At 41.6% G+C, this 13,490-nt stretch overlaps 1 protein-coding gene across 17 annotated transcripts in view; it reads left to right on the forward strand.

The window, feature by feature from the left end:
- Positions 1 to 13,490, forward strand: part of DST (dystonin) — a 441,352-nt gene that overhangs the window by 316,704 nt on the left and 111,158 nt on the right. For all 17 annotated transcript variants that reach the window (XM_058554118.1, XM_058554104.1, XM_058554107.1 and 14 more), the window contains 4 exons: positions 1,511 to 1,744; positions 2,204 to 2,470; positions 5,118 to 5,666; positions 6,986 to 7,162. In XM_058554118.1, the coding sequence (XP_058410101.1) occupies positions 1,511 to 1,744; positions 2,204 to 2,470; positions 5,118 to 5,666; positions 6,986 to 7,162 (1,227 nt within the window). The remainder of the gene's footprint in view (positions 1 to 1,510; positions 1,745 to 2,203; positions 2,471 to 5,117; positions 5,667 to 6,985; positions 7,163 to 13,490) is intronic.

A 13,490-nucleotide genomic window follows, 5' to 3' on the forward strand; every position in this document is an offset into this window, starting at 1 on the left:
ATTTCCAACTTCAAGCAAGCCGAGTAATCTTGGCTGCTTTTGGTGAGATATGGAGTGGAGGAGATATAAAGGGGGTTTGATAATGGAGATACCAGGTGTGATGAGTTAAAACTTGGATCCATTTAAGGCCAACCCATTCACTCACGAGTCAGGTGAAATAGCTATCCGTTTGGGGTCTTTCTCTTCCTTAATTTCTTCTTATTCCTTTCATCTTTCTCTGCAATTTATTCCTTTTCAATGAAGGAACACACAGTATCGATAAAGATATCTTTATTTTGGTGTCAGAAGGAAGAACATTCTCATTGTAACTAGATAGCTCTTGGCCCAGATCCCAGACTCTGCACGTTGTTAGCTTTATTACTTAATCTCTTTGAGCCTCAGTTGCTTCATTGGTCATACTTCCATTGCTATGTTACTGTAAGAGTTAAGTAAATATTGTGTGTTAAGTCACTAGCACAGTTAATGTCACATAGTAGTGGCTCAATAAGTAGCATCTCTTTCTAAATTTTTTGTGTGTGTGTGTGAGGAAGATCAGCCCTGAGGTAACATCCATGCTAATCCTCGTCTTTTTGCTGAGGAAGACCGGCTCTGAGCGAACATCTATTGCCAATCCTCCTCCTTTTTTTGCCCCCCAAAGCCCCAGTAGATAGTTGTATGTCATAGTTGCACTTCCTTCTAGTTGCTGTATGTGGGACGCGGCCTCAGCATGGCCGGAGAAGCCATGTTACATGCAGGATCCGAACCCAGGCCGCCAGTAGCGGAGCGCGCGCACTTAACCACTAAGCCACGCAGCTGGCCCAGTAGCATCTCTTTCAATTCAAATACTTCTCTGACAAATTTGAAGAGGCTTAAAATAAAAGTAAGGAAAAATAATACGGAAGTTCAAACACAGTACAGTATAGAGAATAAAAATACAAAGTAAAGGAGGAAGAGAAGAGCAGAAATTACATAGAGAAATTGAGACAGAGGAAAGCTATAACTGCTGAGGAGAGGTCTTAATCTTGAGCTTCCTAGCAGCCAAGGCACAGAAGCAAACATTACATATTATAGAGCTCTAGTGTTTAGAAGAAGAAATTATGTTAGCATAGAAATTATTTTAGGAACAACTTAGCACATAATTTAGAGAACTAATTGTTTAGAAACAGAATAAATAATATTACTATGCATTTAAAAGCTTTTGTAACTTTGCTCACATAACAAAAAAATCTGGTATGTGCAAATTAGTATAGATTATATACTGAATACTTCATTGTTTTCAGTGGTTTACAAACCATATCCCTTTGTTAAACATAAAAATCTCATATTTTTCTTTAATGCTGTTTGAGATTTCAAATTATGTTAAATATTGCGATTTAAATAAACCAACTCAAATTGACATATTGAATATGCTTTTTCAACCTATCCATGCTAGATTCTCCTTCTCTGCTCACTGCCTCTTTTAGAATTACAATTCTGGAAGAATTACATAGGTAGTAATTTAATAAGATATTTTTTTCTTTTGTTTTATAAGGAATTACAGAAAGATATGCAAGGAAGTGCACAGGCATTGGCAGAAATAGTGAAAAACACAGAGAACTTCTTAAAAGAGAATGGCGAAAAGCTGTCACTAGAAGATAAGACTTTGATTGAACAGAAACTTAATGAAGCCAAGATAAAGTGTGAACAGCTTAATTTAAAGGCAGAACAGTCGAAAAAGGAGCTCGATAAAGTTGTGAAGACAGCAATCAAGGAAGAAACTGAAAAGGTCCTTATTCACATATGTGGTACACTATTGCTTTGTGTAATAGCTTCCTGATTTATTAAGTGATATTGGGTGGTAGTAAGCAATGATTAGTATCAGGGACTAGAATTCTGGATTTCCAGGTATGTAATTGACCAAATACTACAAAAGGTTAGAAGAGTTGCCTTTGCTTAACTTTTAAAAAGATTTAAGTGGGATTGTGAGACTTTCTATTTGTGAAATGTGTGAGGACTCATCAATTATAGTTAAAATTTTGGAATGTATTTTTAAGAACAGTGGACACTTTGAAGTAACTGCCTGTTTCTCTAAGGTTTAATTTCAGTGTGTTCAGTTGTCAGTGTGTGTCAGTTTTCAGTCTCCCCACTCTAATTTTAAATGATCTGAATATTTAATTTTGGAATGTCTTAAAACTAATGCCTTGGCCTGTATTCAGAATACCCATTGTGAACTTTCCCTGCCCAGGTTGCAGCTGTGAAGCAGCTGGAAGAGAGCAAAACCAAAATAGAAAACCTTTTGGACTGGTTGTCAAATGTTGACAAAGACTCAGAAAGGGCAGGGATACAAGAGAAACAGGTAATTGAACAGAACGGGACTCATTTTCAAGAAGGTGATGGCAAGTTGGCGATTGGAGAAGAGGACGAAGTTAATGGTAATCTGTTGGAAACTGATGTTGACGGTCGAGTTGGAACCACTGAGGAAAATCTGAACCAGCAATACCAGAAAGTTAAGGTTAGCTCTTTTAAACATGATGATCTTCTGGAATTCTATTTTCAGGTCTGTAAAGATAGGAACAACTTAGCACATGAGTTATCTTTTCAAACTTTAATGTCCATTGAGAGTAAAGTCATGTTTTCTAGGTTCATTGTTATGTCAGATATACGTTATTCTAAGCCAGTCAAAAACAATGAGAAATCATTAGATATGGCATTCTTATGAGTGAAGCAGAGTTATAAGGAATTAATAGAAATAATCATAACTAATATTTATAGAGCAATTATAGTCGGCCAGGTGCTCTTATAGGCATTTCCCATCTTAACTCACTTAGTCCTCTCAACTACTCTCTGGGGTTATGATTCTCATTTTATAGATGGGGAAATTGTAACATACAGAAGTGAAGTAACTTGCCCCAGGCTACACATCTCGTCAGGGTTGGAGTGTGGATTTGAAACTGGGCCATGAGCTCAGTCGCTCTGCTACAGTCTAATGCGTGTCCGTAGCCCAGCATGCTATGCAGGCCCAGGCTCTCTCAGGTTCTCTCTGAGCCACAGCTCGACTCTACAGTCAAGGCCATTGTTGAGAAGAGGAATGAAAGCCCTTCTAAAAATCCACTGCCTGAAGGGAATTAAAGCTAACATTAAAGCCACCGTAGGAGCAAAGGCAGCTTTTGAAAAACCATTTTTAAAGTGTCCCATAATTGATCATTTTATTTCAGCGTTTGGCTTTTAGTGGTCAGATGACTGGACTTTAGGAACTTTTATGGGTCCATTTGTTTTCCTCCAAGTCTTTGTCTTCGGAATGGAGTGCTCTCTATGAGCTTCTTACATTATAGGAAATACAAATTAAACCAGGAGAAGAGTGGAAGTGTAGATTATATCACAATTCAAGGGCCTGTTACAGATCCTTATTGTAGTTGTCCTTAAATGAAAAAGCTAATGAATTCGTAAAGGAACCATATGAGTCAGTTACAAAGAAGTCAGGAAAGGTTAGTGACTTGACCTTGAAATTCCCTTTGTGTAAAGTGCCAGTGGGTGGACTCTAATGTCAAGATGCCTCACAGGAAAGCCCTTGTTTTCAGCCACAGCATGACATTTGCCTTCTAGTCTCTTCACTTCTAAGAATATGAGAATCTGAAAGTGCTTTAGAAATTCCACATCTCCTGGTAGAGTGGAGAGATGGCCCAAGGGTCAAGAGATGATGAGGGTTCTGTTTCTAGCTCTTTCTGTTTGTGCCACATGTCTGGACAGTGGATTCTCCTCCTGCAGCCTGAGCTTCCTCATCTGTAAAAGGAAGGGGATTGATCAGATAATTTATGAGGTATTATATATGTCTGTCCACCCTCCTATGTGCAGAAGACCTACTGGAGGGCAGCATATGAATATAATTCAAGTACCAAAGACACAGGCTGTGGAGAAAGCTTATTTAGACAACATATTTACCATGTGCCCACAGTGTGGCGGGGTTTGTTCTAGACAGTGAGGATACAAATATTAATGAGTCTGTTCTCAGGTGACTCCTTGGGATCAGACTTATAAGTGAACAGTCGCCCTACAGCCCTGCTTCTCCGTCCTTTTCTCTTCGTAGCGTATACTTATATTTTTTCAGCCCCTGTGTGCCAGGACTGTTCTAGGTACTTGGGATTCCCCAGTGAGCAAAATAAATTCCCTGTCCTGGTGCGTGCTTACTAGGGGGTGAGGATGATAGGGCTGGCAATAAGTAACTCAATTCTGTGGGATGTTAGAGGTAGAAACTTTTTGCTAAGAGAAATGAGTTGGGTGGGGCTGGCTGAGTGTGGAGTTGGAGGCCACTTTTCACTGTTAAAGTAGGATGGTCAGAGTAGGTAACACGGAGAAGATGAGGTTCCTGCAGAGACTTAGAGGGGATGGGGAGCTGCCAAGCAGATATCTGAGGGAGGAGTTACCAAACTAGAGAACAACTGAAGAAAAAGGTCCCGAAGTGCCTGACAAGGTGGGGCGGAGGGAGCCGAGGGAGGCCGCGGTGCCTGGCGTGCGGTGGGAGAGGACCAGGTCTCCACTTTCCACATGCTGGAGGCTGAGGCCCAGGGGAGCTACACGGCTGCAATATTCTCCTTTATTATATGTGTTCCTCTGACTTCCCCTGGGCTTCTCCGAATGTGTGTTATTCTTGCTTAATTATTGTCATAGTGTTTTTATAATTTTAAAATTACAAATTCTTTTTTTCTTATTAAATATGTTTTCAGGATCATTTCCTACTAAAAAATATTGTGCTTGTTTGATCCCTAATTAGGTAAAGACATTAGCAATCCCTTTAGGGTGGTTGTGAGGAAGCACTGAGTAAAATGAGATCAGACTGTAGATGTTTATTTTAGAATTGGAAGAGAGATTCGTGACCTTTTTTCCAAACTTCTCAAAACAGTCCTTGTCCTATGTGATTATCTAAGTACTTCCTAGAGGAGATTGGAAATCTCCTTAAAAATTAGTGCTCAAAATGCAGCTTTTGTGATTCTGAAATTCGCCAGTAAAAGGGAAATACTGTGTACCTTGAAAAAGTGAAGGAGAGGCAGGTTGTCCGGCTGTGGATCCTGTAGGTCTGTGGGTCCTGAGGCTACCGGAGCGCCTACAGCCTCAGGGCAACCCCCCCACTGCTGTAACGTCACAGTCCGTTTGTCTTCACGTAGGCCCAGCATGAGAAGATCGTCTCTCAGCACCAAGCCGTCCTCGTGGCCACTCAGTCTGCCCAAGCCTTGCTGGAGAAGCAAGGCCACTATCTCTCTCCCGAGGAAAAGGAGAAACTCCAAAAGAACATGGAAGAACTGAAGGCGCATTATGAAACCGCGCTGGCTGCATCGGAGAAGAAGATGAAGTTGACGCATTCTCTGCAGGAGGAGTTGGAGAAGTTTGACGCTGATTACAGCGAGTTTGAACACTGGCTGCAGCAGTCAGAGCAAGAACTCGAGAACCTGGAGGCGGGTGCAGATGACGTCGCTGGTTTAATGGCCAAGTTGAAGAGGCAGAAGAGTTTCTCAGAAGATGTAATTTCTCACAAAGGAGACTTGAGGTACATCACCATTTCTGGAAACAGAGTGTTAGAAGCAGCCAAATCTTGCAGCAGGAGGGATGGTGGAGGCAAGGCCGGCCGGGATGATATCGACACTTCTGCCACCCACAGAGAAGTCCAGAGCAAACTGGATCATGCTACCGATCGGTTCAGGTCTCTCTACACCAAGGTAATTTTATTTTTAATTTTTAAGAGGAAGGTGAATCTGTTGTTATAGTTTTCACTCTGTCCTTTTAACTTTTGTTTTGGAATTAGAAGCAAGATATCTAAAAACTGAAGCAGAGAAAATAAGGTAGTTTCATCCTACTTCTTTCAGTCTTATTCATCTGCTTGACTTCTGAAAAATGTGTTTAAAGATTAGGAGCCTAAAGTTATTTAGTTGGAGGGTGATTTCCCGGCCACCCTAGCTCTCAAACCCAATTTGACCAGCAGGTGGCGTTTCTGTTTCGGCTCTAAGCGGAAAGAGTGCTTGCTAATTTGCAGCCTCTCAGCTTGAGAACTGAAGTTTCATCTCAGATAATTCCCTACACAAATATACAAGTGTTTGTTTTACAGATTTGTTTGATCAGTGTATTATTTTTTTTTTTTCTCTCTTTTTTTTTTTTTTTTTTTTTTTTTTTTTTTTTTTTTTGTGAGGAGGTCAGCCCTGAGCTAACATCCGCCAATCCTCCTCTTTTTTTGCTGAGGAAGACGGCCCTGGGCTAACATCGGTGCCCATCTTCCTCCACTTTATATGGGACGCCGCCACAGCATGGCTTACCAAGCAGTACTTCGGTGCGCGCCCGGGATCCGAACCAGCGAACCCCGGGCCGCCGCAGCGGGGCGCGCGCACTTAACTGCTTGCGCCACCGGGCCGGCCCCTGATCAGTGTATTATTTTAATATTTATTGGCTAACAGACTGTCTCAGCTTCTGTTATTCTTGTGGACAAGTAAAAGAGTTTTGTTTAAAAAAAGAAACAAAGTTAAGAAAACACTTCTCTGTTTACAATATAAGCTAAACGGACCGACCGGAAACGGACCGACCGGGTTGCACAGATCACTTGAAGAGCATCACTGGCTCTTGGCCTTTGTGTTGTTCTGACCTAGAGGATTTGCCCTGCTTGTGTTAATCAAGCTTGTGCAGCATATAGTCTTAAGCACCTCGAAAACCTTTCCATCAAATACATAGGTCAGCCTCCTCTGATGATTGATACCTAAATCCTTCATTCTGGATTAAGACTTAGCCCTTGTAAATATGTTTTTGAATTGGTAGAAATCTAGCACTGTCTCTTCATTTTTATGGTGAGTTTTGGCTTGTTAGAGGATACTTCTTCATAGAAAGGAGAAAATCTTAGCCCTATAGTTTATTTCATGAACTTTGGTTGAAGTCTGGTGTTTTCTAAGTTATATCACTCATAGGTGCTAAGGTTATTTAACACATATAAAAATCATGGATTTTAATCCTCTACCCTTTTTCTGTTTCGAATTTTTTTTTTTTTTTTTTTTAGTGCAATGTCCTTGGGAATAATCTTAAAGATCTGGTGGATAAATATCAACACTATGAAGATGCTTCCTGTGGACTTCTTTCTGGGCTCCAGGCCTTCGAAGTCACAGCGAGCAGACACTTATCTGAGCCCATTGCTGTGGACCCTAAAAATCTGCAAAGGCAATTAGAAGAGACCAAGGTAAAAAGAAAAAAAAAAGGAGAAAAGAGAGAGATCCATCCAGCCCTTCAGTAGTTTTCCTGAAACCCTTCCGCTTACCCACACTTCTGTTATAGTTTCACCCAGGGAAGGGGAACAGAGGATGGGACAGGTGCACTCTCTCTCTAGAGGGAGTTACGACTCTAGTTTTCCACAGTCCATTCATTTCTCTTTCTAATGAGATGGTTTTTTCCACTGATGTGTAACTGGTTGACGTTGCTGTTATGGCTCTTACCTGCGTCCCACCGCTCCTTCCTCCCAAACAAGAACCAGTGTTGTCTGGATCACTCGTTTATCTTTACACTTACTTATTTTGTTTGTTGTCTTTCTCCTCCATTAGAATTAAGCTCCGGGAGGGCAGGTGTTTTTGTCTGTTTTGTTCATTGCTGTATCCCCAGTGCCTAGAGCAGTACCTGGACCATAGTAGGTACTCGTAAATACTCATTCAAGAATGGACAGGAGGAAGGGCAGAAGGGTTGTCGCTGTCACATTCAGGGCTGAGGACCAGGATTGGCGTTCCTATTGAGTATCCCCATGATTCTTAGAGATACAAACTGCAGTTATTACCCAGCACAGTTCTCAGGAAGTCTACCTGATCTTACCAAAGTGCAGGCATAATGTGGGAATTACATAGTTGTGGAAGTCTCAGCCATACCCACAGTGGCAGAGAGAGTCTCTATTCTATTTCTTAAATTTAAGCATATTTTAAAATCCTAAGGTAAGGGGAGATAATTTTTGGCATATTTTATTCTTATTCCATATGACCAATAATTTTGAGTTTGAAAGTTTCATAAATCTCTTCTGTGATTCCTTTTAACATATGGGTAGCGTAGCTTATTGCTGCCAGAGCTAGAAAGTAAACACTGTATTGGTAGTTAAACAACTGCCTCTCAGAATTCAGTTGCATCTGTTAGTTACAGAGTCAAAAATCATTACTGTGTTGTTAACAAGGAAAACTCTATTGGGTGAGCTTAATGTTAGGTATTGCCTGAGAGTGGAGACTTCCACCTGAAAGAAAGCTAAATCATACCCTGGGGTGAAATGTGGCAGGTTAAGACCCAGGCAGAGAGAAGGGGGATGGAAGCATGGGATGGAAGTGTAGGATGAGAGGAAGGAGGAGACAGGTGGGGAGGTGAAGAGGATGGAGGGCACTACTTCTTTCCGGGGCTGGACAGTTTGCCTATCCCTGCCTTAGGTACCAGGCAGATGTCCTGGGCCAGGTCAGCATCCCTAGATTGATGCAACCTCCAGGGGTTGCCTCCTTCCTCTGGGTGTGCATTTTCAGTCCTGGGTTTTTTTTTGTTTTTTTTTTTGTGAGGAGATCAGCCCTGTGCTAACATCCGCCAATCCTCCTCTTTTTTTGCCGAGGAAGACGGCCCTGGGCTAACATCCGTGCCCATCCTCCTCCACTTTATATGGGACGCCGCCACAGCATGGCCTGCCAAAGCAGTGCGTCGGTGCGCGCCCAGGATCCGAACCAGCGAACCCCGGGCCGCCGCAGCGGAGCGCGCGCACCCAACCGCTTGCGCCACCGGGCCGGCCCCCCAGTCCTGGGTTTTTTTGTTTGTTTTTTTTTCTCTCTCTTTTCCACAAGCACAAGAACACATCTGACTTAAGTTTTCAGTTCCCACTTGATTCCTTGTCCAAGGACAGTATATGTGGTAGGGGCAGAAGGGAGGCTGTGACATAAATTAGGCCATTATTTTGGTAGGAAATGCCAATAGCTTAAAATCTTGATCAAGATGACTTATACAGGTGCACACCTCAGAGATATCACAGGTTCCGTTCCAGACCACTGCAGTAAAGTGAATTTCACACTGAAGTGAGACACACAAATTTTTTGGTTTCCCAGTGCATATAAAAGTTATGTTTACACTATATGGTAGTCTATTAAGTATGCAATAGCATTATGTCTTAAAAACCAATGTACGTACCTTAAGTAAAAAATACTTTATTGCTAAAAAATGCTAACCATCATTTGAGCCTTCAGCAAGTCATAATCCTTTTGCTGGGGGAGAGTCTTATAAAAAATGCAATATCTGCGAGGCGTGATAAAGGAAAACGCAGTAAAACGAGGTACGCTTCTATTACATTTAATTAGGAAGTTAGGTATTTTTAATATAGGAAAGTATATAAAATAGAAATAGCACATTTTAGGTTAGATCTATGTTAGGAAACTGATTACATCTTGTGTGAAAGTAATCTTTATGGAACTAGAACCAAAAAAAAAAAAACAAACCCAAAAGAATGCTGTGGTTTTTTTAATTAAACAGACACATGTGTTAATTGTAAACAGAGGAATGCTTACTTGGTATGTGCTGCACAAGAAGACTCCTCTAGTCCTAAGGCAGCCAAAGAAATGTAAAAAAGAGAGCAAAGTCTCAAAGGAGAGTGAATTCTAATTAAGCCACAGCATAATTTAAAAAGTTAAATGTGCAATTAAAGTTGTTCCTGGCGTATGTACGTATTTTCCTTGCAGATGATCTCAGCTTGTGGTGAAGGTAAATTTTTACGAGGATTAGGTAGTCTCCATTTCCTTCATTTTTTATTAACATTTTACAATTATTTTTCTTTTAACGATAGTATAAGCACATAAGACTACCACAAAAAAAATCAGTCTTTTCTACATTTACAATGCTAACTTCTACTTATGTTCTCTTGTATAATATATGCAATTTTGGGGGTACCCAATTATTTCATTTGAAATATTTCTTTCCAACAGCATGTTTATTATTCGAAGAACTGTTAGCTATGTTGTCAGCAGTCTGAGACCACTGAGCCATGATGAAACTCTTCAAGATCTGCTTCCAGGGAAATCAGTGGACAAAACAAGATTTTAGCCCCCTGTGAGGCACAGAAAGACAAGATTCTGGGGCCAGTCTAGAGGCGTGGGTGTGGCACTAGGCGTGGGCTGGATCATGTTGACCAACATGTCGACCTTGCAGGCTTGCGCTGATCTCTGGAGTGGGGTTAAGTCAGGAAACTTTTATCAGCCGGACAAGTGCCCACGGCTTTATAAACTTCACCCTCTTCTGGTCCAGGCAAGGAGGCCAAGGTCATCATTTTGCAGTATGCTCTGTCACAAATGCTTCTTGCATGTTTTAATTTCATTGAAATCCATTAAAAACAGTATATGGTACCCATTTGAATACTTTACAGTTTTATTCCAAGGTAGTGCTAGATACCACTACTATAGCTAAATTATCATCTAATATGTGTTAGGAATTAAAACTGGTGACTCTCTTAAACATAATTATGGAGAGAAAAGGCATGGGCTGTTTCGAAGAGAAGAGGTAAAGAAGAGATGCTTCTTTTATAATCTATTCTAAGTTTTAAGATGGTAGGTAAGGCCATCTTTGGTATTGGATGTTTTTATAGAACCATGATAACTTTTACATATATTTATTCATTCGGTAGACATTTATGTATTCGGCCCATTGTTAGGTTTTGTGAAGACACCAAGGTGTTAAAACCCTGCATCTACCCTTGGGGAACTCACATTCTAAAAAAATGTTTTTTTTGGAGGTGCCCTTAACCTTTCATCTCCTAAATAACCGTGAAATGTGAGTAAGCTGTCCCTGTGGCTTAGAGTTCAGTCTGCTTCTAGGCAAAGTTTCTGTCTTGAGGAATTTCTTATAGTTTCTGTAACTAAACCTCTGGGAGAATTTCCCAAACAGATCCATTCTGATGCAGATGCTTTGGCCTCTTGGAACAACTGTAGGATCTAGTATCCAGATCACAGATCCCATGTTGACCATAGTTTGGGGGCCTTTTGACATATACACACTGCCTGGATATCATCACAGTTTCTTGGATATGAAAGTCAGTTGTGGGAATTTTTGCCATTGGCTTTAGGCATTTGTTTTAGTTTGAAATGAAGGCTGAAATAGAAGAGATACTTTTTAGATCTTACACCTAATATCTTCATTTATTTACTTTTTCATTCACTCATTTATTTCAGAAACTTTTATCAGGGCCTCCTATGTGCCAAGCACTGTGCTAGGCAGTGATAACAGATGAATTCCTAGTTCTCAAGGAGGTTACGGTTTGATAGAAGAGGCAGATAAATCCAGTGATATGCACAGGGTATTTATGGGAGCTCTTGAGGGGAGTACTTTCAACTAGGGATGAGGAGAAAGGTAGAAGGCTTCCAGCTGAATATTAAGGGGTGAATAAGAGCCAGGCTCAGGGTGAGGGGATAGGTTACATAAGAAGGTTGATATGTAGAGATATTAAGACATTGGGTCTCGCATGAGCAAATAGCTAAGAAATAGCTGTGTGGTTGGACATTTCTAGAACAGGTGGTGGAGAAAGATGAGATTGAAGATAGAGTTAAGGAATAGATTTCACTGGACCTTTTATAGCATGCTCAAGTCTTTGCCTTTATTATGAAGGCAATGGGAAGCTACTGCAAGAATTTGAAGAGGGGGAGGATATAGTCAGATATGTATTTTAGATAAAACACATTGTGAGGCTATATCAGAGAAGAGATTGGAGTCAGGGAATACGGGATGCTTTTTTTGGGTGAACGAGAGATTATCCTGCAGTCATCCAGAAATACAGAGCAAAGGTCCTATTTAAAAAATTATATGACTCAGGTAAAATAGTCAGGGCTTGATGGTTGATTTGCATGTGGAAAGGAGGGTGAGAGAGAGTCTAGGAGGAGCCTGGGGTTTAGTACTTGGGTAATAAGATGCAACCACAGGAGGATGTACAGGTGTAGGTTTTTGCATTTGAGGTGACTGTGTACACCCAGATGGAAACATTCAAGAGGCGTTTGGAAACCTGGGCCCACGGCCAGGGATGAGTTCATCGACAGTTGGGCATATGGGAATTTGCATTTGAAATCCAAATGCAAGACTAGAAGAGGAGTTTGCGTACCTCAAGTAAAAAGAAAGCCAAGCGTGGGGCCACGTGGCCAGTCAGCACATTTGGACAGAGATGTGTCAGAGGTGTTAGGAACGCAGGGCCAAACTTCTGGAAGACTTAGCCGTGGTGTCTGCCTCTACCCCCTTTTTCCTCATTGAACTGCATCTGCTTCCTCAGAGAAATGCAGGAGCCTCTATTCAGCAAATTCAAGGTTATATTATCCTTTCTGAAGCAGATGACTCTGTTAGCCTTTCCACTTTCTCTTTTCCTTTAAACTTTGGGGACAGACTAATTCTGGGCGATTTCCATCCACGATCGCATTTGGTTTCCTCTCCGCCTCACTCACCTGTAAGTGCTCCCCGTGATTCTATATGGCCTCCTTCCTGGGTATTTCTGTGCTTTCTGCATTAGCAGCCTCATCATGGATCTTGACTTCCACTGCTTTATGTCTAGTTCCAGCCTGTGTTCCGTCTCCTCCATTTCCAGCTTTGCTGTTTCTTTCTCTGTGGGGATCGTAAAAGCACTTTAAAGTCATGAATTCCCAGACAGACTCTCTTTTGCTTCTAAACTTGCTCCTACTTTTGCTTACGAATTCCATTAATTACCTAGGCTCAAAAAGTTTGGATGCTTCTCTTATCTCCTCTTTCATTAGTTCCTGCCTTCTCAAGCGTGGTGTCCAGTAGAACATTTAATGATGATGGAAATTCTCTGTAATCTGCTCCGTCCAACATGGTAACCACTAGTCACGTCTGGCTACTTAGCTCTTGAAATGGGGCTAGTACCACTGAGGATTTGAGTTTTTAATTTTATTTGATTTCAATTAATTTAAATCTAAAAAGCCCCATGTAGTTAGTGGCTAGCATATTGGACAGCACAGCTTGAGATAACCAGTGATCAAGTCCTGTGGACTCTTCCCAACTCCGTAACCAATTCTGCTTTCCCAGCCCAGACAGGTCCTCTCTACTTTCTTCCTGCTACAGTTGCCCCTGAACTGGCGTTACCTGCTTCATTTCTTCCCCATTTAATTGATCCCACACTCTGCTGCGGATTCAGCCTTCCCATAAGACAGCTCTGAGCACATCAGCCCCTTCCTCAGAAGCCTTGAACAACTCCCCATTGCTGCAGGACGAATGTAAACCCCTTCGCCCGGCATTTGAGGCCTTTCCAGTCCTATTGCTGTTAACTCACCCATACACATCCTCAGACCGGAGGGGACCTCCCCTGCTCCTCTCGTGTGTCTGTCCTCATCTTGGTTCCTTCTGTTCATTCTGCAGGGAAATGTCTCTCTCTCTACTTCTGTGTGCCAAATCCACACTTTCTTCAGGACCCAACTCAACGCCACCCCTTCGAGGCAGCCCTCCTTTTCATCCCGTTATTCCTCCTCTCAACTCCCAGCAACACTTTCTTACTCACCTTTGGTGCTTATCACTTCCTGCCTTAG

Source organism: Diceros bicornis, chromosome 14 (assembly GCF_020826845.1).
Source record: "Diceros bicornis minor isolate mBicDic1 chromosome 14, mDicBic1.mat.cur, whole genome shotgun sequence".
Classification (NCBI taxonomy): domain Eukaryota; kingdom Metazoa; phylum Chordata; class Mammalia; order Perissodactyla; family Rhinocerotidae; genus Diceros; species Diceros bicornis.